Source organism: Channa argus, chromosome 9 (assembly GCF_033026475.1).
Source record: "Channa argus isolate prfri chromosome 9, Channa argus male v1.0, whole genome shotgun sequence".
NCBI lineage: Eukaryota > Metazoa > Chordata > Actinopteri > Anabantiformes > Channidae > Channa > Channa argus.
In genome coordinates this window covers 20374200-20401473 of record NC_090205.1, presented here as the reverse complement: position 1 = coordinate 20401473, position 27274 = coordinate 20374200, and the positions used below count along the sequence as shown (strand labels likewise).

General features: G+C 37.3%; 1 protein-coding gene across 12 annotated transcripts in view; it reads right to left on the bottom strand.

Annotated features, from left to right (window-relative positions):
• stxbp5l (syntaxin binding protein 5L) overlaps window positions 1-27274 on the bottom strand; it is a 107722-nt gene that overhangs the window by 37460 nt on the left and 42988 nt on the right. For all 12 annotated transcript variants that reach the window (XM_067516085.1, XM_067516090.1, XM_067516082.1 and 9 more), the window contains exons 3-8: window positions 21303-21384; window positions 17182-17282; window positions 12248-12382; window positions 5920-5983; window positions 3300-3383; window positions 788-911 (exon numbers count right to left, since the gene is read on the bottom strand). In XM_067516085.1, the coding sequence (XP_067372186.1) occupies window positions 788-911; window positions 3300-3383; window positions 5920-5983; window positions 12248-12382; window positions 17182-17282; window positions 21303-21384 (590 nt within the window). The remainder of the gene's footprint in view (window positions 1-787; window positions 912-3299; window positions 3384-5919; window positions 5984-12247; window positions 12383-17181; window positions 17283-21302; window positions 21385-27274) is intronic.

The following is a 27274-nucleotide window of genomic DNA, read 5'->3' as shown; positions in this document are numbered from 1 at the left end:
ACAGAAGGTCTCCACTCTCCTCTAGCTTACAGCATAACCTCTAGCACAACCATTAACAGCAGCACACAACAAGAACAGCATAAAGCAAAGCGAGTGAAAAAAAATGCAAAGTGAATTTGTGTATAAAGGCATTTAAATTACAGATGTGATGGGTGTCGTAGCATGATGCCTGACCTGCAGTGTCCTCAACAGAATTATTCATGTATTTACTAAACCAGGGTGCATTTCATTCCCTGGAGATGACATGTTTTACATTTCTTCTTCTTCTCTTTTCAGCTTACATCTATCTCTTTTCATTTTTCAGCCATATTCTATCCCCTTTCCATTTCAATCTCATCTCTCATGAAATAACAAATATCCGACAAATAAACAGTATTAGTAGCATAAAGAAATGTGTCATTTGTCAAGGTTGAAATGTCCTACCACAATTACACCAAAGCAGGGAAGGAAGACTAGTCAGAAGAAGAGTCCACAGAATTATACGGTATATAGTTTTTCCTCTTGACAGCCAGATGTTTTAAACTGACAATAATGCACATCACATAAAGCCAAACAAACTTTGGAATATTTCTGCTCACCACACAATTCTCAAATTTACAGAAATCGTTTTTCTGTAATCATACATTTGCCATTTTACAAGATTTCTCCCTTGTATGCTTTACGGTATATCGCTAGATTCAGCTACATCTGAAGAATCCAGATTTACCAGATTAACAATAGAAAAGTTAAAAAAACACTTTTTTAGGATATCATTTACAAAACAAAACATTACGGGTGCGTATCTCACCATGAGGAAAAGTAACCTGGAATGGCTTGGAGGTGTTTCTTAGGTTCCACATCGTCAGGCTGCCGTCTGAATGACTGCACATGAACTGCTTCCCTTCATGATGCCAGCTGACTGAGTGGATGGCCTGTACCAATGACAGACAGGGAACGGATATTTTACATACATACAGCACATACATTTGCCAAAATGCTCAAGGTTAGTTTCAACAAAGGTAAAAAAGAAAGTCTGGACAGTTTATAATTGATGCTTTTATGTAAATACAATAACAATAAATGCAAGTCACAAAGGCTGATCATGTGATAGTTCTGAATTGCATGTATGAAACCATAAGGCAACACCAGCGAGACGTTTACTTCACGTACAAGAAATAACAATGAAGCTGTAGGGATTTTATCTGGTTATGTTAATTTACATATATCTATGTGTATGCTAGCTTTCAAAGATAGAAATGAGGTAAGACATCGCAGGGATACAGATAAAAAAGTGCCATACACCCTGTATTTGCACCAAAACAACAATGGAAGGGCAGATATGAAGCTCTAACAAGTTTTCCATGCCTTTGTTGCGTTACATTTACAGCATATCGTTTGATGAATTTAAGGCCTCAATTTACCCACCACATGATCTGTCAAAAAGCCTGATAACCACTTGTCTAATTATTCATACATGCTTACTTGATGAGCCTCTTTTCCTATCATTTCAGTGTTCTTTCAATGTCTTTTCACACCAACACCCACCGCTGTCATGACCATGTTCCCAAGAGAGATGACTAAGGCCACAGCTGGGGAGGTCACTGGGAGATATGTCATGGGAAACTAGACACAACTGAGATGATTTTCACTTTTACTGCAGCAAACTACAGGGGTGGAAACCACATGCCAACATTACCATTTGGAGATAGAGTTCCAACAGTTTAATATTAACACAAGACTTCTATTTTTGCTTGAGATCATGCCTGTGGAACGGTTGCAAACCAAGTCAACCATACAACCTGTAAACTCCATTGTACTAAAAGTGCTAAATACGTTTACTTCTACCGTTTTAAAAAGCTAAGAAAAAACTACAAAAACAAATTATTCTTATTTCAACTTGTTTGTTATATATACCAATGTGCAGTTCTTGCACTTTAACATATCATGTATGTGTGTATGCAGTATGTTATTTAGCAGATCCCATTCACAATATCAGTATCAGCTACCCATAAATTCAAGGTGCAGAGGTCACCGGCCCAGGGAAAGATAACACTTCCAATCTGCATTCTAGCCTCAAAGCTAATCAAACTAATAATTCAGTAGATCTAATATGGTCTAATATCGCCATCATTACACTATTCTAAATGACCTTCCTTAGTTCACACATCAAGTGGAAGCATTCATCTTTATTCAAGGTCATTTATCTTCTCAAGAAAGCAAAGGAGTTTCCTGCACATTGCTTTCCAAACAAGGTTAGAGGTCAGCAAAGACTTTGTTTGGAGTTTTGTGTTAATTAGCAACATTCTTCTTGGATACATGTAACTATTATTTGTGTTAATTAAAACACACAAACGGTCATGTTTACAAAAGGTCATAGGTTGCTTGAGGCCTATACAACAAAGCTATAACAGTTTACAGCTAGTTTCTTTCACAAACTACAAAGATGTGGATTTGATGCAGTGCTTCTGAAGAAAATAGAGATCACAACATAATGGAAGCAAACAGATCATACAAATACATAGAAAAATGTTATGCACTGTACAATGTACTTTATGATTTTACACAAAAAAACAATAAACAAAACCAAAAAACATGCAGCATATAAGTATAGAGCTTTTCAGTTAGACCAGTAAGAGTAGATATAATTTAGTGTCTCCACCCTTGTGTGGTGGATGCACTGAAGTGGGGATTTCTTTTTTTATTTGTCTGAAGAGGTCTGAGGAGGCAGAGATGTCATGCTATGCTGGAGGTGATACACATGAGACCACCTTAATCAATGTGAGCAAGATGTGACTTTTCACAGGTGATGGAATAGGAGATGACAGCGGATTCAGAGGATCACTGAATCACAGAATAATGTGTTTAGAATGTTTGTATATGTACATTTCCCTCTTAAGGTATTTGAATGGCAGGACCAATTCTTTAGTTTTTGCTGTAGAAATGTACATCATTTAGGTTTAAGATCAAACAACGATAACAGATGAAAATTTTGTAAAGTTCAAGGCTACAAAGTTTGAAAGTTTTAAGAAAATCTCTCTCTCTTAGTTTGATATTTTCAAAGGATTTTGGCTTTATAGGAGGTTTGTATATTTTCACAAACTTCAGCCATGCACAACATAAATAGAATAATTTTTGTAGCTTTTTTCTCCACTACTCTCAAAGTGGGCACATTGATTCATACACCCTACATCTTGCTGCTATAACAACATATTGCCACAGAGATTGCTGAAGTCAAACTGGCAAATAATGAATATTATAACCAAAGAAATCACTAAAAGTTTCTGAACTGTCCCTTTTAACTTTTTTGTCAAAGTGCTCACCTCATCATAGTAGATTCTGAAGTCAGCTTTCTTGCCCCGGAGGTCCCATTGTACAATAGTTCCACTCTCAAACCCTATGAGCAGCTGTGGAGGACAGTGACAAAGAATAGGAAATATACGACAAAAGAAAACTCACACACAAAGATGCACACTTGCCTTCTTACCCATAACACATTTAATGTATAGTCTATATATCAAACTAAGTAAAATGGGGCAAGGATAAACACAGCAATCCCACGTGCATCAAAAAATACAACTTCACACACACACACACCCACACACACATAATCACACACAGAAAAGTGCAGATTTATTAAAATTATATGAAAGATTAGTGTAGCTAGTTTTAGTCACTGCATGATTAAAAATACTGTCAACATCTTTGGATCACACACAAAAAAATTAACAAAGATGCACTGACACACACAAGATTGAAGAAGAGAGGAAAAGCAAAAGTCTGATCAGGTCAGAAAAGGGAGATCAAGACTGACAGTGGAGAAGCCCTTTAAAAAATAATGGAGGAAACGGAAATGGAGGAATGACTGTGTGACTTCTAAAAACATCTGCAGTAAAAAAAAATCTTCAACTCATAAATTCTGCAACCTAAAGCCTTAAGTTATTAACACCAACAGTCACAAATGCAGGTTAGATGAATGTAGGAGTCCTGCGAAACATGCATAAAGAACCCTCTGTCTAACCTCAAAGGTGTACGGTTACACAATGCATATCTATGCAGATCCTTTGATATATAATAAATATAATAATTTTGATAAATGTCTATTCACTGCAAAATTCTGTGATATTGACATTCTAATTGTGTACATTAAAATCAGTAGACAGAGATACCATATTATTTATATTATATAAGTCAACTTAAAAAGCTTTAGCGTAACTAATATTAACATTTAAAAATTACTGTATTCTTTTAAGTTAAGCTATTTCTAGAGTCTTGTATTAAGTATTTTTTAAACTGACTCACCACCATGACTTACTAGAAAGCTTACAGTAAATCTAACACAGCCATCCTCACTGCTATTGCTTCATGTTTTTGTCTGCTGAGAATAAGCCTATTTAGGCCTGTAATTGTTCTTTTGTCATTAATCTGTCAATTATTTTCTTAGTTACTATTCAAAATATGTCCAAAATATCCCAAACCAAACACTATTCAAACGTTTTTTTCAATTTACTGTGACACTAAGAAAACAGCGGATCCTCATAAAATTGTTGGATATTTTTTAGTTAATAAATGAACAGACTATTAATAATATTTCATATCATAGATTATCCTGTTTAGGGTCACCTGCAAATGGCAGGTGGCACCTTTTACAGGTGACCAGTCTAGCTCAGGGTTGACAAAGAAAAACTTAAAGAGGTAAACAACCATATGTTCACAATTATACCTATGAGCAATTTAAAATGATAAGTCACCTAACATGTATGTCTTAAGAATGTGTGAGGAAACTGAAGTACTTGAATGAAAGCAGACTTAAACTTTCTACATGTGAACTGGCAGTGCCTTCACAGCTAGAAGTTCTCCAGACCAAATCTTGGCCGTCTTGGCTAGTTTTACCCTTAGAGCACAGGAAAACTCCAAAACAAAATCATAAAAAATTGTTTCATGCTAGCTACACCTGGCTACCAAAGTGTCTCAATTTTGTTTATAACATGTCAGGGAATCTGAAGGCCTGACAATGAAAACCATTTTTTCCATTGTTAATTGATTCTATTTAGTTATGATGTAAAACTGTCTTGTGCTGGGGATTTCTTGAGGAATGTTTAATGCATAATATTTTTTAAACAGTTCCCTTAATAAAGACACTTATTTTGGATCATGTCTAATAAGGCTAAGATAAATAAAAATAATTGCACTAATTGCAACAGTGGTTAACAGACACCAGTGTCCAGTTTCAAGTAAAAATTTAAAAGATACTGAGAAACAGAATCCATCAGTTTGCATCCTGGCCATTTTGTGCTAAAAGTGATGGCTTTACTCTTTTGGGATCTGATACCTCACAGTTATTTTTTCAGATGTCTTTTCTTACATTGAGTGACTGCAGCTGCTGTCACATACTGCAAACTCATGTCTCATTTTTATGGTTTCACAGCTTGTCAGGTTTGGTTTGACCGAGAGGCAGCGAAATCCATTGGGAAAATCAATATGCTTCTCAATGACCTCTCTTTCGGGGCAACCTCCACCTGCCGTTTTTCCTACCAATTTGATTGAGGCTTGACCCTGAAAACTTAAAAGATATTACCAGCAGGTTTTCCGCACCTCTTTTGTGTATATATATGTAAAAACCGGGTCATAAGAGAAAAAAGATAGCAACATTTTGGGAGGTGTTATGCTGTGGAAAGAAAGGTTTTCCTTTAGGGTGCCAGAAACAGAATCATGTTGAGACAGTGAGATGAGATGATCAGATGATAGAAAATAAAAACAGGTATAAAGAACGTACAGATAAAGGGAGAGGGTTGGGTGAAACTTATGGCAAGATGGATCTAGCAGGTTGTTATAGTGTTGCTTAATCAGAATCACAATCACAATCAGAAATACTTTATTAATCCTCGAGGGGAAATTGCTTAAGAGCCACATACTGATTCCTTTACTGTATGTGCTACTCACCTTGCCTTCATCTTTTGGGCTGTCACTCAAATGAACCACAGGTCCTGGATGGGTTTTAGTTGATCTGTAATGAAAGATAAGACAGAACATGGAACTAATGAGCACTGAGATTTTATTTTTACTCCACAAGTGAAAGTGGGCTGTTCAGACCAGAAGCATGGTGTCAGCAGGGAGCAACACGAATAAAATCATACAACGCTTAGAGTTCTTGAATGGCAATGCAAAAATTACAGTCTGCTGTATAGTTTTCATTGTGCATTTCTTTGAAATGTCCGTGTGGTTTATTAAGAAATTAGGTAACACAGAGAGATCATTAGGAACTGCACAAAGCGCTCCACTTCACTGCACTCTTGAAACACAGCAGAAGCCCTGCTTTTTATGTAAAGTCAGTTCTATTTCTTGCCATTATTCAAGACCAAATCAGCATTACCACGTTGGAGTCACAACCACATCTACCTGGGAGTTTTACATTAACTATACCAAGATAACAATATAGTGATGAGGGGTAACTACAGTACATACTCAATTTTAACTAATATACTTTGCAGATTCAGTTAAACAGGACAAAATGGGTAAATGTGTATATTAAGCAAACAAAAAACATGTATTGCATTTGTAATATATATTTTGATACACTGATTATGCACTAAAACTAGACACACTAATCTTTCTTATAATTTTAATAAATCAGTTAAACTGTGTAAATAAATGTTTAATCAACATTTTTACTTTGTACTTCATAAGAAACATTTTTGCCTTTGAGGATGACTTAAATTTGATCCTATGCAACATTCAAGTTGTAGCTGTAGCTGCAAGTCAATTAGGCTGCCACTGCAAACTGTCACTGTTCCCAAGCTTTTTTGCATTTTAATTTTTATGAAACTGGTTTTAACAGAATTTGAGAACCTGTCCCAAACATTTAGAAGCTTTTTAGAAGGATTTTAAGACTTTTCAAGACACAAACACCCTGTCAACTATAAGAAAAGATATACAATATTTAATTAAGAGACAAGGATTTTCTGCTTGTAGCGAGACGGAAAAGTGAGTACTGGTATACTTCATCAAATGCCCAATTGTTCAGCAGTAAACTTCACTGGATAGTGGCTGATCTGGTAAGCTAAGGTAAACTGTGACTGACACACTGAGATGAGGCCATTATGTTATACTTGCTGCTGTAGAGCGATAAAAACATAAAACCACAGCAAGTCGTCAATACAATTCTATTCAGGAATTAATAAACTAACCACCCACAATGCATGATAACGGTCCAATCGCTGACTTGCCACAATAGGTTAATGCCAAAAGCTAATCTTGCTATGCCAGCCATGCATAATAAATAATATACTGACACAGTAAGCTGACACACAGTTTCTGATGTAACACACATACCACTCCTGAGAATTATGATAAGTTACTGATTGACTTAGTGATCCCTGTAAAAGGTTGTCAAACCCGACAAGGACAGCCTTGGAAATGCTTTAAGAAAAAAATACAAACATGAATATCATTTTTCAATGTTGGGTACAGCAAGGTGTTCTGAAAAGCTGAAGGCTAATACATGTGCTGTTATATATTGACATACTTGTATGTCCTAAAAAAAGAACTCTGAAATTATTGCTTGTATAATTAAAAACATATATGTAGAAATGTACAATATATTAATTGTTTACTATTTTCAATTCAGTTTAATACTTTCATGCTTCAGATTATAATTGTACAAATTTTAACCTTTTCCTTAGAATAAAGAACAGTCTCTATGGCAATGCATTTACATGGGGATAAGTACCCATGTTACAGTTGGCTTTCTTGGGAAAGCTGATTTCTTAACGGTCATGTAAACAGGAAAGCTGCTTTCTGAAATCAGAGAAGGGGATTGGGGAAAACTGGTTCCCCCTGGAAGATTTCTGTCAAAGATTTATTTATTTTTTGCCATGTATATGCAAAATCAGGTTACTAATCAGCTTCCCCAACTGAGTACGTGCGTAACAAAAGGCTGCAGACAGGAGCAAGCAGCTGAGTGAAAGGCTGAATGAAAGGAAAGATCATTACTATTAATCTTTTTTCAAACAAAGTATGCTTAAATTCAGCAGTGACAGTTGGAATAGGCTCCAGACGACCCTTGATAGGATAAGTGGTTAAAGATTATGGATGGGTGGATTGAACACAGCTGTGCATATCATGTTAATACTTACCCAGTAAGTTTCAAAGCTTTATCTGCTTACTTTTACAAGTTACTGATCTAAAGGTTGGAATACTCTTGTAAATAACTTATTTATAGTTTTTGTGTTTACTTGATGTATGGTTGTGTTGATCAGGGCTTGACATTTACACTTGCCTGCTTGCCTGGGACAAGTAAAGCCTATGATCGGGGAGGTTGAATGGGTTATGCAGTTGCCCAGTCGTGAAAGTGAAAAATACACATATGATGTTATGCAGTGTTTACCAAGCAAAGATTGCTGTGTGTTATCTCACCACAGGTTGATTAAAATCCTTTATTATAGAGCTTTTATTCTAGGTAATTTTATTTTTATATTTTCTGCTGTCCTACCCCTGTTTGCAAACTTCACCATAATTTCATGAAGCATTAAAAACATTAATCATTTCCACAGAAGGATTCACCATCAACTGTCTGAAGAATTGTCATTTTCTACAACGTTTAACAGACATGAACTGTAGCTGCCAGTCAAATTCATGCTGTGTGAATTTGGCAAATTATCAATTTGTACTATTATTTATTTTACCACTTCTCAATGAAAATCTAATCAATCTCATATCATTGGAGCTGGGATTAGGAGCTATGGATCTTTCATGTTTTTATTTAACACAACCATTAAACATACAAAGTGATTGGAAAATGTAACGGTTAACACTCTCAAGCAAAAGGTTCCTTTAGCTGTGGATTAGACCGCCACAACATTCAGGAGGAAATCGGAACCATTCTTTCTTATAAAACTGCTTCCGATCGACCATATTCTTGGGAAAACAGGTGTGAATGGCTCTCTTTGGGTGATTCCACAGCATCTCTATTGGGTAGAAATCCGTGCTCTGCCTAGGCTTCTCGAAAAGGCAGACTGTGTCTCTAAAGCCATTTTGTAGTAGATTTACTTCAGTGTTTACTCTAAAACCCTTTCAAGCTACAGTATGCAAATTAACAACTCTTTATCTTAAATTTTCTTAAAAATCTCTTTTTTGTAACGCACAGCTTACATCAGCTGATGCTGCTTATGAATAGGACATTGACATTGAGTGTTTCTATAAGTCAGGTTACTTTTAAACCATATCTCCATTATTGTTTCAATAATTGGCAACACTTGACCCCAGTTGATGTTCATTAACATCAAAAGCCCAGTGTTGCAATTACTTTTTCCACCATTTTCCCTCACTTTGAACGTTTAATGGGTGTGTTCAATAAAGACATAAAAGATTATGATCAGCTTAGAGATATTGTGTTTCTTAATATTTGGAATGTTGGTGAAGATCAGGTCACATTTCTTGAAAAACCACGCATGATTAGAGTAGCAAAAAGAGATATGGTGTCCAGGGTTTTCCATGCCATTAAAACAGGCAGCCTAAGAGTTTTTCTAGAGCTTAAGCTGAATTAAAAAAGAAGGGTATTTTGGTGACATCAGAACAAATGTGAAAATGGTGAGACTTCTATGAGTTGTCAAAAATATAAAAATTAAGAGGAGGTGGCATATCTCAAGCAGAACGGTATGCTGACAACAAGAATGGCCAGTCACCCAACGATCAGTGTATGGAAGAAAATTTGTATGAGCTAACCAAACAGCTGATTGGATATTTCTCTGTTACAACTCTTCTTGTTTAGGGGAAATTTGCCTTTTGTGCAGATTTTATGATAGAGTAAAACCTGCTTAAGAGATCTAAATCTGTTAAATGACAGAGTTCATATCATATCTATGCCGATTAAAAGATTCTCCGTGAAATTTTTGGACATTAATCAGAACTGCTTCTCAATCTTTAAATAGTAAAACATAAATGTAGGCAGTATTGCACTCTTTAAATGACACACCACATGTACCACATGTACCACCCTCATTTATTTTAAGACTAATTATTCATTTGATAAATGAAAAAAATGTTGGACCAGGAAGGCACTAAAAGCTTATTGACTATTTTACCATTTTAAAAGAAGAAATAGCCAAATATGCCAATATTGATTAGGCATAAACAATTCTGTTCATCAGCAGGAGCCATGAGATGCAGCAGTGTCTGCACTGTGGCTGCTATTTTTTCCATTTCTGCTTGCATCTAATTTTTGATATCTCATTTTGAATTGAATCTCCTGAAGATGAAACTGTGCATTAAATATGTTCCAAACTCATTTGAATTTCAATGAGAGGTTGGCCCTCCTGTTTGGGAACAGTGGCCCCAGTTGAATTGTTGCAGTGACAGATTCCTTTCAAGAAAGCATACTTTGGTTTGTATTAAATTAATTTATCTGTAAATGGCTATCACACAAACAAACACAGCAATGACACAAATCACACAAGTATGAACACAAACACGCACACACACAAATGATTAACATTCTGCTGTTTGCAGACAGTGGAGAGACTGGATGAGTTCTCCCTTGCTCACTCAATGTTCCACCACAGGAAAATAAGAAAATCCCCTCTCATCACTATTCATGTTTAGCAGAAAAACTCCCCAGACTATAATACTCCCAATTCGCTCTGTGTTTATTAGAAAAGATTTATTCTCTCCTAGTTCAACTTCTCATGAACTTCACTGTAGAAAGTAACATAATGCTGATGTTAGGAAAATAGAGAATACATTATAATGTATGCTAAAAAAAAAACATATTATTGAACGGAACAAAAAACTATTGTTCATATACACTGGCAGGAAAATGTATGAAAACACAATTTAGTATTTCTATTATCTTTTGTTGATTATATTCAATAGTTGTAAATGGATCACAGAACACAAAAACAAAGAAATAACAGTTCATTTTTAAGCATCTTTGAGCACACAATAATGGTCAAATCAAATTTGCATGGTAGACGTTACTTTCATCAGAACAGCATCATTCTAATGATCAGTTTTTGCAGATACATTACAGAATAGGTGTGATTTCCTCCGAGGCCTGTCCAATACCATCCCTACAGTGAAGCATGGTGGCAGCATCATGCTACGGTATGGGGGGTGTTTTTTAGCAGTAGGAACTAGAACTGCTCATGATTGAGAGAAAGCTGAATAAAGTAAAGTTGTTGTTCCAGAGAACTCAGAACTTCAGACTGGGTTGAAGGTTCACCTTCCAACAAGACAACAATGCTAAGCACATAACCAAGACAACAAAGGAGTGGCTTAGGGGAAACTTTGTGAATGTCCTACAGTCAAAGCCCTGACTTAAGCTTGCAAAGAAGGATGGGAGAAAATCCCCCATGCTAGGTGTGCAAAGTTTGTTGAGTCATACTAATACTCAAGACATTAAGCTATAATTGCTTCCAAAGGTGCAAATCATAAACAATATATGGCTTACTTCTTTTCATAAGTGGATTTCTTACTGGCTGCTGTGTGTGACTAATTTGAGAAAGCAGAATGATCACATTGTCAGCGCTGGAAGCACTCATGGACCTGTATAGAGTGTAGGTCATTCCTGCTTCAAAAAAAACACCCTCCTTTTTACAAATCTTTATAACAAAAGATCAACAACCAAATATCTGTTAAAATCTCAACCCTTATCTCATCCTCCAAGAGTTGATTGGCAGACAGCCCTCCCACACACACCCTTCAGTGTTGTGACTGCTCAGTATAGTTTGGGCTGTCACAAGTCAACAAGACAGCTTGGTATGAGAGTGACTTGTGACTGACACTGCAGCAAGAGACTTGTCAGGGTAACACCACAAGAACAGCACGTGGGTGGGTGAAACCAAGAGCAACAAGCGGGCAATACAATGCCGCTGAGCACCATTTGTGCACTCTGTGGTGCTTTTAATTGTTAATCTGCAGCACATGTCAGTTACAAAGTCAACACTTGCAAAAACTAAAAGTACATGCCAACAAATTACTAACAGCTTCATGAACAATGTAATATTAAAATAGCACCTTAATAATAATAGTAATAAAGTAAAATGAAGGCCCAATGTAATAAAAGCTTGTTTCCAAATATGTAATACGTGTTTTCTCAAAGTTATAGGAATTTACTATTACAGTTGCTTTTACTTCTTTATATTGCCATAGCAGTATTAAGATAACTATAAAGTTTAGCATGACGAAGATAGATGCAGTATCAGCATGGTCAATTTCTTTACTTGAACTGTATGTTTTGTTGTTATCTCCATCACACACTGCATTAGCTACTCACAGTTCTATGGCCTTGTTCCACATGATGACGTATCCAGACAAAATGAAGGACTCAATGTTTACAATGTGTGTGTTTCCACGTTCCGTCCCCACATACAGCCATTTACTCTGAAAGGGAAGGTGGCAAAATGTGATCCTGGAGAACAAGAAACAAAGGAGAAGGGAAAGGGAAGGGAAAGAGTTAGAATATGAACAATCACAACATGGTCTCTGCTTTACTGTTTCTGATTTGTGCCATTGGGATTTCAACGCAGTTTCGTTTTTTTTCTTGCACTTTTCCTCATATGCACAATAATTTATGCCTGGTGCAGTTCATCTCTCTGAAAATGATATACAACATACAGTCGCAACAAAAAGTAATGGAATGGCATTGTTTGCAATTTCCTGGTTTTCTGCATAAATTGGTTTTGAAATGTAATCTGATCTTCATCAAAGCCAAACTGTTAACTGTTGTGTCAGTGTGAGAACAATAGATGTGTTTCCTATGGATCTCTCCTTTTATATGTGTCTGAAATAAAATTTATCCATCTATTCTGTTTACTCAAATGGACCTACAATGGTCATCAGTCCTGAGTGAGTCCATTTAGATTTGACATTTTCCCCACCTTTTTAAGGTCTCCAAACCTTTTTTTTAGTTCTATGACTAAGTCCTGATTATTTCTACTGCATGCAACAAACAATATTTAATATAAAAAATAGTATATCTTGATGCAAGGCTGCTTTAAGCATTACTTTTATGTTATTAGCATATATCATATCTTTGTAAGCACCACAACAAGGGAATAAAGATGATCTCGCACTAAGTCACCCCTGTCGATGCTGATTACATGTAAAAATAGGGGAATCATTGCGCTCTAGCCCCACAGACACCCACCCAGCAAGAGGCAGAATTATTAGATAGAAGACAAATGAGATGGCAGACAATTCAATAAGGATTTAGGGGCTTGGGGAGATGACAATATTCAAACCGGCAGGAGGGACAGAAGCGCAATGGAAGCAACAGGATTATAGACCGCTGTCTTTTTATGCATTTATACCCTTAGCTCACCAAATTCATATATATTTTTTATGTATGATCAATCATTATTTCTAATTCTTTTCTAAACAACACATTTCATAAAATTATTTTCTTTGTGCAAAAAATTATCATTTTATTATGAAGCACAGAGCTTTTAAGTAGTGATGACCTCCATCATGACATGACCATTTACAGAAATTTGTCAGATCAAGTAAAAGACAACACTTGAAAAAAAAAAGAAATCAAAGGAAAAAAGAATGATAAGATGAAAGGAGCTGGAAGTCAAATGCGTGGTTTTGACTTAGTTGGACCAGGAAGCATTATGGGACCTTATAATTATCGATCAGAAGGGGCAGAATGAGATGTGGATTTAGCCTCCAGCTGACCGGCCACTGTGAAACCAGCTGAGCAGCTAATACCCTTAATGAAGTAAACAGATGTAGAGATTAATTGAATTGTTGACATTATGTTGGGAACTGGTTACCTTGCCATCTGCTCTATATAAGACGTGACACTATTAACCATTTAAATTCTGCAACAACTACAGCAAAGCAAATAACAAACATACTGGAAATATCACAGGTCCTAAGAAATAGTGTCAAATATTTAATGTATTCTAATTTCTTCCAGTTCCTTTTGACAACATCATGACAGTCGAAAAGGGGTGGCAGGCAAGAGATTCTTGCTGACAGTTACCACAAAACAATTCGTTTCAGTCTTCAGTGATTCATCCAATATTCTTGAGGGATTCTGGTGAGTGGGGGTATCTGGGTGCCAAATGCCACAGCTCCAGCTTGCATTTACTGTAGGTTTAGTAATCTGGGACTCATCCAAAATAACTTACAAGTTACAATTGTGCGTAGGAGCAATCTGGGGTTCAATGTCTTGCCCAGTGACACGTTGAGATGCACACTGAAATAGCTGCAGATCGAACTGCCAACCCTACTGTTAGTGGATAACCTGCTTTATCTCCTGATCCACAGTCACCCCCAGAGGCACGGAGCTAAATGGAAAGTCAGTGCCTAGCCCCTGACAGATGACTCATTATGCCCTTTTTCTCCTTTCATCCTAGCATGATTCACTTCTTTGCTGCTGAGACTGAGTGGCTCAGACTCCTACCTGATTATTGCACAAGACAGGTAGAAAGCTACTGAAAGAGATTTTTTTTTTTTTTTTTTTGAAGCAAAACATTATTTCTGACCTTCACCTCTGTGCCTTTGTGGGCAAGCTATGTGCATCACACAGTGTTCTGTACATCTCCCCGGCTATGAAGCTAAATCTGAAGTGTACAGCTTTATAGTGACTAGAAGGGGATGATTTCACAAAGCGTCACAAAAATGTAATCCAAAAAAATAGAGTTAACAGTTAAATTCTAACTTTTAAAACAGACTTAAAGTGAGTGCTGCAGCTATCAGGCATATCCCTTTCTACCTATTTACCTGCACTTAGTATGTGTTTATCCATTTACGTTAATACTGTAGCCAGCTACAAAATTGCTTAAAAACATTAAATTATTACTGAGGCATGTTTCTGTAAGTAATAATATGAACACTATACAATACACAGTGCTATACAAGCGTAGTAAAAAAAACAAAGTTAATGATGAAGACCATTTCTATTAGCTGATGTTTCTTCACTTCTTAAGATAAGGTTTGAACTTCCTTAACATATAATTTTATAAACACTGCTATATTGAATAGTCTTTCTGTACCATGTGTCATTTTACATTGTACTACTTCTAACAATAAATGAAAAGATCTCTAAAGTGTTTCACATTATTTCAAATGATGTCTCCGAATAAAACAGGCAGCCTGTTTGCAAGCTTCACCTCACCATGGGTTTGACACTTGTTCGACTACCATTAGCAACTTCCCATTTTAGCCAGCACTAATCTTTGTTGTTTACAGTTAAAATGTAAAACAGCAGATCTGATCAGCTCCCTCTAACTAATTCAATGGCAGTACTCAATCTGATCACAGGCCAAATTCAAACTGTTGCTGAGATGAATGAACGCTCTCTACAGAAAAACAGGCTTCAGCATGGCACTGCTGTGGGCAAAACAAAGTCTTTATTAGGAGAGATGTATTACGGACACTCACTGTTTCTATGTATACTGAGCATCTTTTTTGGTGCTTGATTCTGTTTGGATTGATAACTGTGCCCCCAATGTTTTATGGGCACCAGTGGTGTAAAAAATATTGTAAGCATACTGTTTGCTGTTTACTTTAAATGCACTAGGTGTTCTTACTGGGAAAATATACTACTGACAATTGCCTGATCAAATCAGCGATGAACTGGCCAAACACCCAGCCAACTGGCTTTTGTGCTAAAACTGATTTTGAGTTCTATTAGATCAAAATCATCAGGGATGCTAATAGCATAAACATTTATGTAATGTGTTTCACTAATGTGTGCTATCAGTTTCTGTTTATTATTGAAAGTTTAGCAAAGTTTCTTGTTTTCTTATTGTTTAAATGTTACATTGCGATGAGCGTTTATGTAGTTTATTTCGATCAGAGAAATATATACAAGCATAAGCATGTACCAGTATAACAAAAAGGCAATTCAGTGAGCAGACAAGCCAACACCTTGAACACCTGCCATAACAGAGCAGAAACAAGACTTAAATAAATGTTGACCAGACCGAAATGGATTTCTGCTCCTTTCATCACACCCCCCTAACATCCTATTTAAAACAATCGACTGTGCATGTCTGCTCCGGATAGTTAAATGCATGGACAACCCAGCTCTAAACAGCCTATTTTTTTTTAAATGCCAGGCAAGGCACTTGGAATAATGCACTCTGTAGGGATAACCATCACAACTCGACAATGACAATATCATGTTTTCAATAATAGCACAAAATGTTTCAACATAGCAGTAATATTTGTGCTATGTCTGTGGCAAACACAGCTGTTTATTATTTTCCTACCCTTATTTTTAGCAGCAGGTGTGACTTTTGGAGGAAGGAAAAGAGAAGGAAGGAAGAAAAAGAGAAAAAAGTTTCTAAAACAAAGCATTATTTACCATTCAAGCTAAATAGTGGAAAGTGGAAAATAAGGTGTCACTGCTGGGAAAAGGCAGAGAGTCAACCACTCGCTGAACACAACAGACTGCTATTATACATAAATGGACATGGCCTTATACAGTGCAAAGCAGGGAGTCAGACAGCTAAATTATAAAAAAAAGTTAAGGTGTGGCCCTTCGTTATCCAGGAGGTACAGATAACGTAGAAAATAAGAAATATACTGAGTCAAAAAGTACATGCTTAAAGACAAGAAAAACAGAGAGATAGGTTCCAGTCTAGTAGATGGTCCTCATGCCTCCACACTTTTGTACCCACAGACCACATGTATGAGGATACTATAGCTCTTCCAGACATGCCAAGTTGCACTGAATGAAATAATCTAATTGATCAACTTGTGGGATTTCTGATGCTCTGAATTATTATTTTTTGACTATTTTATAGCTATGCATTTTTCAATCTATATGGGCAGTGTGACCCAGTGTGTGTCACGTGACCAACATGAAAGTGACAATACTGGTGTGTGTCGCTACATCTAAATTGCTTCACCATCCAGCAATAATCCTAGAGGCTTATGTCACACTGCATCACATGTTGTCACAGGTGGCTTCTGAGATATATGTATATGTATGTGTGTGTATGTATATATATGTATATATATATATATATATATATATATATATATATATATATATATATATATATATATATATATATATATATATATATATATATATATATATATATATATATATATATATATATATATATATATATATATATATATATATATATATATATATATATGACGGTGGCATCCATCTTTGACTATAAAGTGTGTGATGTGGTATATTGCATGAATGTGCATTTTATCTAGCAGAACCCCAATTACCTCTCTCTGTTGAATTTGAGTGAATGCAGGATAGCTGGCCGCCTTTGACGGAGATTCCACAAGTGTAGCGTGTCATCTGCACAGGCTGTGACCAGCGCACCCTAAAGGATAAAAATAAACAGAAATAAATAACTGAATCGTTAGGGGAGAACAAAGGACATCTTGCTTTTTGCCTGTTGAAAGACTGCGAAAGATTAGACAAAGTGCCGAAATACAACAGATCCTAGCTAATTAGGATAACTACCGTACATAATAATACATTAAAGTGGCATTTACGCCAAATCTAGTGGAACACATAGAAATGATATAAAAATGAAAAAACTATGAGTGGAAAATGAAAGGAATCATTTTCTAATGACATCAGTTGGTTTATGGCCCCACTTCTGAAGATAATTGCAGTGATATTCCCAATGAGGCTTTGCTGCCAGTATGCCACTGTAGTGACAGAAGCCCAAAAATAATTTGCTTTAGATTACAAAATTAATCATGTGATTAAAGACTGAACAATGCAAATGAGGACAAAAGCAATGCTTCCCACTGATTTCTATACTACTTTTTTCCATCAGTCTACACTTGGAAGCGTTCATGGCATACAATTATAGTATATATATACATATGTAGGTGGCACTCAGCTTACATTCAATTGACCTGATGCCTATTACTGAACTGAGGTGAAGAAAAAAATAACAATCCCTTTTCAGGTTTTACTGTAAGTGTAAACCTGATTAACACTGAGGTAATTTGGTGTCAGTATAGCTATTTTATGTGCTGTATTTTCATACCAAATAGGTAGAAGATATTTTACCTAGATATTTTAACAAAACAGATAGAATTTGACTCAAACGAAACAAAACCAAAGGAAACAATGTCAGCTATTGTCGGAGTAAAGGCTAAGTTTGCGCTGTTAACAGGAGCTGCTGTAAAAAATGCATGTGAGGTCCCCTTTATGGGTTTTCAATGATTACATATACATTTACATATACAAGTTACGAGGAGATTTGTCCATCCATTATCTTCCACTTATGCAGAATCAAGTTACTGTGCCATCAGGTTTAGTATCCCTAGCAATGAGTTCCAGCTCCTCCAATGTTCCCAGGCCAGATGAGATCCATAAAAGCCCCCAGGATGTTCTGGGTCTATTACTGAGTCTTCTGGAAAACCTCTAATGGTAAGTGCCCGTTAGGCATTAGTTGCCAGAAGCACTGACTCCTTTCGATGAGAAGACGCGGCTTTGCTCCAAGCTCCATCTGGATGTTAGAATTCTGTACCATGTCTCTAAGAGTGAGCCCAAACTCCCAATGAAGTAACCTCATGTCAGCTACTTGTATTTGCAATCGTATAGTTTCGGTCTTTACCCAGAGCTCATGATCAGCGGTAAGAGTTGTAATGTAGACTGACTGGTAAATGGAGAGCCTCGCATTGCGGTTTAGCTCTCCCTTCACCACATGCTTCATTTTACCCTCACTTGTGAACAAAACCCTAAAATACTTACACTCGTTCACTTGGGGCAGTGACTCATTCCCATCCCGAAGTGGGTAATGCACTTTTCAGGACAGAAACACAGTCTCAAAGTTGAGGATATTGACTTGCATCGTAGCTGTTTTGCAAGCTGTCCCAGTGCATGCTGAAGGTCAGAGCCCAATTAAGCCGATAGAACAACATCATCGGTAAAAGCAGAGAAACGATTCTGAGGTCCCCAAAGTGGACACTGCTCCACCCCGGCTGCGCCTTAAATTCCTGTCCATAAAAATCTGGATTGTGTTTGACTTCTTGTCAAGAAACAATACACAACGTTTACTCCCGTTATCAGTTTTTTCATTACATATTTTAAATGGATTTGCACTATTAATAACTCTGTTTTATAGTCTTGAGGTTGCAAAACCGAAAAGCATGGTGGGTTTAATAAAGTAGGACAAGGATGAGATGCAAAGGAGAAAAAAACAGCACAACTGCCTGCCAGAGTTTGGGTGGCATTTAAATATATTCATATTTAAATGTAGTTGTCTCTGCAGTTCACACCTCCCAGGTATGAGTCGGAGAAAGTTTTCAGTCATCCAGGTTTCGTTAACCAAAGGTAGAATCATGTCAAGTGGACTTCTTTCTTCTTGGTTGGAAAGCTTTCATTACTCATCCAAGTAGCTTCTTCTGCTTTAGCCAAAGTTAGCTAGGAGACTCAGATTTCCAGAGAAGGCCTTGTATCTCACCTGGCCTGAAAAGGCTTGTTGGGTAGATTGTAGAAGTGAGAACAGGGCAGTCATAGAGATGTAATGTTTATGACTTATGAGATAATATATCAACAAAATAAACAATTTAATGAAAAAAAAACAGTAAAATGATATAGTATTTCTAACTGTTCATTCGCTAATGAACTTTTCAATAATTTCCTAAAATAAAAGAATGAACAACACAATTACATGAGTATTTTCTGCATACTGCCTTATATTTAGTTTGATGTCAAGTCTCCATTAACCTGACATTGCTGCTCATTCGTGTCAAATTTGACTGACAACATGCTGACAATTAACTGGCAACATGTCTGATACAATTTTTCTAATCCTTTTTGGAAGTGTTTAAATTACTAAATGCAAGACTGTAAATGTATATTTGTACACTGTGCTGACCTTTTGTACAATCCACCACTCAGCACAACACAATCCCTCTCACCTTTTCCTTCCCTACGTCCCTACTTACCCTTATCCACTACTGCCAAACCTCACCTGACATTGACCTTCAACTGCATACTCAACTTCTTTAGATGTATTATTCATCAGGTAAATAATTCAAAGCAAACACACTAATTAACCTTTTTATACCCTAAACCTGCACAGTAAAAGTATCACATACTTTTTCAGCCTATGAAATGGAAAAGGAAATGACATAAGATTGTATGACTATATAAAATGGTTGACAATTAAAAGTCTTGCTCTACATTGCTTAGTGACAAAAGATACTATCAATTGACGCAAAGCTCTTCATTCATGCATGCGGAAGGAGTTGCACCTTTCATGGGTTTTTATGTGTAAGGCATAGGAATGAGACATTACACCTCACTGAATGTCAAGAGGCCAGTCTGAATATGCAAGTCGGCCATTAGCAGAGCAGCTGACAGCCCACACACTAAATCTAAGAGCATGCATAGACACACAGCACTGCTATTAGTCACCATATGAAATGATGGGAAGCCAGTAGTCAGTTCAAGGGTAAAGCAAAACCACATCCATTTAATAAAGTTCTGCCAATATGCAAAAACAAAACTGTGACACTGGCAGACAAACATGCAATCACAAGCACACCCCTCTTCGGGTCCATTCATCTCTATTTGCCTCAGATATGTCTGATCTACTGTAGGCCAATGAGTCATGAAGAAATGGGATGAAAACGCCAGTGGGCTTATAAAGAATTGGTATGTGTAAAGACAAAAGAAGAAGAGGAATAGTGTGTAAACTAAAGCAGAACAAAATAGAAACAAAAAGACAGAATTTAGAGAGAGAGAAGAAGAGATGGCTTTGTGTTCCAGACCTATGGGATTCTGTTTTTGTTGTCTTTAACCAACATGAACACCGTTCTTGTCTTTAATACACCTACAGTATTCTTTTAGTAAACAGAATGTGCCAAACTGCAGAACACTGAAAAAGCTGATGTTAAAGTCACAAAATCAACTGCTTGATGCAGAGCACTGCCACATGTCAGCCCACACAGTGCTGGTCTGACAGCAGGAAAAGAAGCAGTCAGGGAATATGGTTTTAAAGGCAGATTGGAAAAAATTATGTGTTCCTGAGTAAACTATGATTACAACAATCCTTTAACTGAAAAAGTTTAGAATACAGTGTTTCGTCTCCTGCTCTCTTGGAAATTAGATATGTTTGAGTACAGAATTCTGTGTTCTTTAGGGGGTAAAAAGGTAAAAGACATTTATGTCTTCTGGAAATAAGATTCTGACTTCAGTCAAAGGATATTATACAATTTGTTATATGGCACTGAAATGCCATTGAAAATTATAATAGGTTTTGAAAATGTGTTTTTTTTTTTTAAATCTTATCCTTTTTATCAGCCCCCCCCCCCCCCATGGAATACTAAAGTAGCAGCTAGAATTGCTGTTGCAATAATGGAGTGTGCTTTACCTCATTGATGAGGAACTGAAGTTGAAGAACAGCTGATCCACTCTCATGCTGACAGAAGCAGTCCACCCCAGGTCGTCCTAATCTGATGACATCACAGAGTCAAGGAGGTATTTTTAGGATTGGCACAAAACAAGCAAATGCGGTACATATGTGTGAGTCAGTGATTGTGGTAATCTGTAAGAGTGGGTGTCAACTTCCAATGAAATGTAGATACTACAACTACTTATGTTGTGTTAATGGCTAAGACCGTTACAAAAGACCAATACATTAAAAACATAATTAGTTTAGGTTATTATAACCCTTTAGGTTATTTTTTACATTTTAAAAAGTGGCATAGAAGGCCTGACAAGCTATTAGTAACTAATTTCTACAAAGATTTTAATTTATACAAAGACCTCTTAACTTACCTGGGATGAAGAATACAACATTTACTAAATGTGTACACAAACGTTCTTTTGATCAGGAAAAAGCCTACAAGCAGCTTGTTTTGGAAACGTGTGGTTACTAGAAGAAGCAAAATCCCTAAGTACATCCTTCAAAGCAGGTGGAAATCAGCGGGAGGGGAAAATTAAATCAGAAGAACCAAGCCAATTGGATCTGGGACAGTTGCAGTACTTACTGAATCACTATAGGTTGTTTAGAATTCACCACTAATTTAACATTTGTCATAGTACAGCAATAACCATAAACAAACTAGAACCATGTATACATATAAACTACTTTTTACATTTTATTTATGATGTCATGTCCACCTCATTTGGCATCAGTGGCCATCCATGACACCTTGCAAAAAGCTCAGGGCATGGTGCCTGTGTTCAGCTTAAAAACAATAAGATTGATAATGCAGAGTAGGAGGCAGCTTAATGAAGGTGTGACCTGCTGAAAACCGATCTGCTCAAAGAGAAAGAAAAAAAGAGATGTAGGTCATACTCACGCTAGGCATAGTTGCCTTGTACTATGCCCTAGCACGAATGTTGCCCCCTCCCCTTTCTTTCATTAGTCTGCACTCACATTATGCCCAATTTGTGACATTTAGTTTTAAAAAGACTGTCGTTGTCATTGCATTCGTGTTCAGTGACTTAGCAATCACACTAGATCTGTCCAATGTATGCACTACTTATTATTTTTACTAAAACATAAATGCGAATAAACATTGGATTGGCACTATGCAAACTTATTATACCTTATTTCAGTTTTACAATGTACTACAGGCCAGAAACATCCACACTGTCTTGGTAGACTGACTTATATCTACAGCAGCAGCAGTAGCAGCCCTTTACTCTGATATGGAGAACTGTTGAACCAGGCTACAGCTATCAGGTGCAGTGGAGAAGAAAGACTTAGGCAGTTCTCACTTCAAAATGCTGTCCATGTCTCCTGGGAAAACCTAAGTTTTAGTCTTGTTTCAAAATAATTTTTGACTTTGGCCAAATAAACAAGAATGTAACAAGGTATTTTTTATGACTGTATACCTACACTGAACCTGTCGTAGTTTCATTTTGGGTGGAGTCTGTATTAAATCTACAGTAAAATTGCAGTTCCATTGAACTCATTGAACTTGCTTAATATATATTATATATTATATATAATAAAAATACCTAATTTTCATATTATGCCACCCAGTTTTTTGTGTATGATGGAAAAGGTGGTAGTTCAAAGTAGTAGTTTGATGAGATACACTGACACAATGCGGAGGACACTGTCTAAATATCATGACCTTGAAACTAAAGTCACCTTGTGTTTCTGTATATATCTCTGCTTGCACCTCACATGTGCACTAAAGTATTTGCTGCTTCTGAATTCTGCAGATTCCTTTTCCTATCTAATGTGCAAATGCATAAATATTCCTAATTCGTCATGTTGAAAATAAATGTTATTGACCCTTCAGGGATACAATAAGTTTTTAAAATTCCAGTGGAAAGTCTTTTAATCTTAAAGTTTTTCAGGGGTAAGATCAGCACTTTGGCAATGAACCTGGAAGGGGACATTCATTGAATTGCAATGACCATTGCTGGGTACAGTCACTCAAGGAATGAGAATTTCTGTGTGTGTGTGTGTGTGTGTGTGTGTGTGTGTGTGTGTGTGTGTGTGTGTGTGTGTGTGTATTTCAACAGCTGAAAGGGAATAGTTGGTGACAGACCTAAATCATCTCTCTGTCAGTCTGCGTCATTCTCTCCTTGACAGGCGAGTCTTTGTACACAACCCATTCAAATTCACATCACACCCGGGACCACATCAAAACACGAGATGCTGTCAAAACACAAAGCCTATATGAAGGTAAAGTCACCTACACCCATAAAGGAGACAAATACTGTATTGCTGCCAGCTGATAGGAAAGAATGCCAAAGAAATGGCTGGTCCTGCCTATTTTATTTCTTGATTTCTGCTAGGAAATTTAATAAGTGATAGGCAATAAATGTCATGAATTTAAATTAAAACATGTTGTTTGCCATGTACAGTTTCCTCTGGGGGAGACAGATGATGCAGAAAACATAGGGCTTTATTTTCACAAAACAGCTTAAAATTATTATGGCTGCACAGTCACATTCTAAAGTGTTTCTACAAAGCACCTCTGATCACAAGTGACAACTGTGTCTGACACACAACTGCACCTGCATCCTAAAAAGATAAAGCACAAAGACATCATGCAAATATAATGGTGGGTTTTCATAGGAAAGATGTTTAGTCATATCCAGTACTGTGAATCAACTGGATCAACTTTTCTCATCTTTATCCTCTTTTTATCCCCTTTATCCTTGCGCCCGCTTCTTTGTGTAGGGGACATAGTTAAGACATATCACATCCTATCTGAAGTTATTTTCTGCTCCAGAGCCTAAACAACAGGAAAAATCAGTTACAGCATACATTAACATTTACCTGCAGCTCTTGTTATTTGACACGGCTCGCCGCCAGCTTTTATCTATGTGCTGTAGCATATAATTGCATATCATTGTTTTTGCTGTGTGTTTATTTTTTGCTTGTTATTCTATTTATCAGCCATCATAAGGCTACAAGGCAGTGTAAAAGTGGGTTCACACTTAATACTTTACACACGCAGGAAGTAATAAAACCATGGGGATGCGGGTTGCATATGTTGTTTTAAGATTACAATACATGAGTATTAGCACTGAAGGATTATTTATAATGGTTTATAAATCAATATTACAACTGAGCTGTTTTTCAAAGCACAAGCCTGTGAATTAAGCTTTTGAGTTTATTTTAAATGCAACAGAGTCAAAACAAAGGGAAAGCATCCGGCGTCTGCCCAGCTAGCAGGTTTACTTGCGGAGGAAGGGTGATAGTGGATAAAAGTTAGGAAGTAAAGTTTGTTTTTGGTGCCTTTAGCTGTACAAAAAATGGCATCTGCAGAGGCAAACTCTGATTTCAAGGACCAACAGATGACACTAGTGCCCAAGTAAAAAGTACATACATTGGCCCAGAAGATGATTAATTCCACAAAGTTCTTCTAATATTTAACAATAAAGCATCACTAGGCCGTGTTGATAATTCAATTAATTTAATGGAGCTTGTTCTCAAAGCTCACTTTTATGTTCTGGTGAATACTGCTGTCAAAGTGAGACAGGCGATTCAGCTCTGTGATCATTTGCATCTTGCCATTGATACATTTTTTTCCCCCAGTCCTTTATACACTAACTAATTTTGTGTGCGGGAGAGAGAGAAATGGAGACCACTGAAAGGAATAGAAAAAATAATTACAGAATAACATACTTTGTTTGTACTTTGTTTGTCTTGTCAATGCTTTCTACTTTGTATGTGTCCAATATACACAGCACAGGCATAATGTTATGACCACCAACGCAATTTAATGTTATCTGCCAGCCTCTGATTGGCTGAACACACCTGGTGCACTACTTCTCTATTGTTTTACAATGTGTGAGCTATAGCATTATTGCATTGGTTACTTTGCAAGAACAATAAATAACACGTTTTGAGAGTCCACACATTTAATGCTTTATGTATGTAGGATAGAGCACTAGGTGTGCACACTGACAGTGCATGGGGTTCACTAATATAGTGGTGCATCCCCACAAGCTAGTGTAGCTGCCTAAAAACAATGCACGAATTAAAATAAGTGAAACAAACTGCAGACATTAGCTGCTTCATAATCTACACTATTTAATGTAAAAAATAAAACAACTAAATTGTTTCACTATTTCTAAATGAACCACCACGCAGAGTAAGAAGAATATGAGAAGCTTCAGCAGTCCATGATGGGCCTAAACCAGCCATTGGAACCCGCATCAAAACACATTCAGCAAACTTTACTGTAATAGTATAACTTTGAAAAAGTGCCTTAAAACAAGAAAAGCACTAGATGGCCAGACACAACAAACACAGTAACGATTTACATCGGAAAGAAATGATATGATGTTGCAGTTGCTCTCCTTTTCTTTTAGTTTATTCTTCCTTTTTCATATTTTTAGTTAAGTATTTTAGTATGGTGAAGTATCCAGTTTGCTGTGTAAAGCTTACCCTCTCTGCTCATGTGGTTGGAGCTTTGATCTTTGTTTTTTTTTATTATTTTGTCGCAGAACATTTTCTCTTTTAAGCTACTGTAGCCACCCACGGCTTAATTGAGCTAACAGTGAGAGGTGACGAACCTGAAGCTAAGCTAATGCTAAACCTAAGTTAACTGACTTTACCAAGCTGAGCGGCTAGCTGGCTAACAAGGGAGCGACCTGTCCAAAGTAGCACGCGGAAGAGAGAACACCTGTGCCCGTATACTGCATGACCCCAAGTCTCTCGAGCTAGTCGACCGGAAACAATGACCGGACAGCTCTGGCCTATTCACTACCATCCCTGGTGAAAAAAATAGCTTAGCTTAACTTTTGAACACCCACACTAAAAAGTGGCCGGACACCGTGAATAGCCACTCCACTGCACTTTCCCTCCCGGTGCCGGCCAGCTCGTACACCGCGTATAACAGAAGACTTTGTAACAGTCAGAACTAACCCATAATTCCCTGGGGCTCACTGTGCCAGCCCCGAAACTAGCCCACTCGCCGGGCCGCTCCAAGCTGACCAGCGCTCAACATCTGTATGGAGCCCTTTACAGTCGGGAACAGCTGATCGGGCTGCAGCAGACTTGGATTTAAGTTTTGTTCGGACTTTAAATATAATAAGGAGGAAAACAGCGAGAGGTGGCAGAGCTGGTAAAAAGCGGAGGGTGGAAAAGAAAACAGATGAGCGAGAATGAGAGAAGACTGAAGAGTCAAGCTGCAAGGTGAGGTCTTTGGAGAACGGGGTGGACAAGTTGACTGCACTGGAGAGGAAGGATAATCTTTCGAGAGTTTAGTCTAATATGTTTCATGAGACGTGTCTGCAGGGCAATATGCCTGACACATGCATCAATATTGACGGCTGCAGCACAGTGCGAGCGGATCGGAGGAGAGAGGAAAGCGGAATAAGAAAAGGACAACAACACCACGACAAAACGTGGTGTCATGCTGGTCATGTTACTGTGAAGCAAAGAGTCATACTATTCCATACTAGTTCTCACACGTCATATTGATCAGCGTCTATATTCCTCCCTCCCCCTCCGCACAAGGTGAATGTGATGTCAAACACTATGTCGCAGCCAGACCCCAGAAACTTTAATCATGCAACCCTCTCCAAGACCCTCCCCACCTTCACACAGTATGTGGATTGTCACACGGGGGAATAGACACTGGACCTGATGCATTCAAATTATAGAGAGGCCTACAGCTCTTCTGCCCTTCCCCCTGTCGGCAGGTCTGACCACCTCCTGCCTGTGTACAAGCCCCTGGTTCAAAGGCAGCCTCCCACCACCAAAACAGTTAAAAGATGGTCTGATGGGGCAAATGGTTTTAACACCTTTTTCCATAGATTTGATGGGCCTCATATCCACGCCCCAGGTAAGGAAAGAACAATGCAGGCTTTGCCCCACAATGGCTGCAGGTTCAGATGGAGTCAGCCCCAAGGTACTGGAAG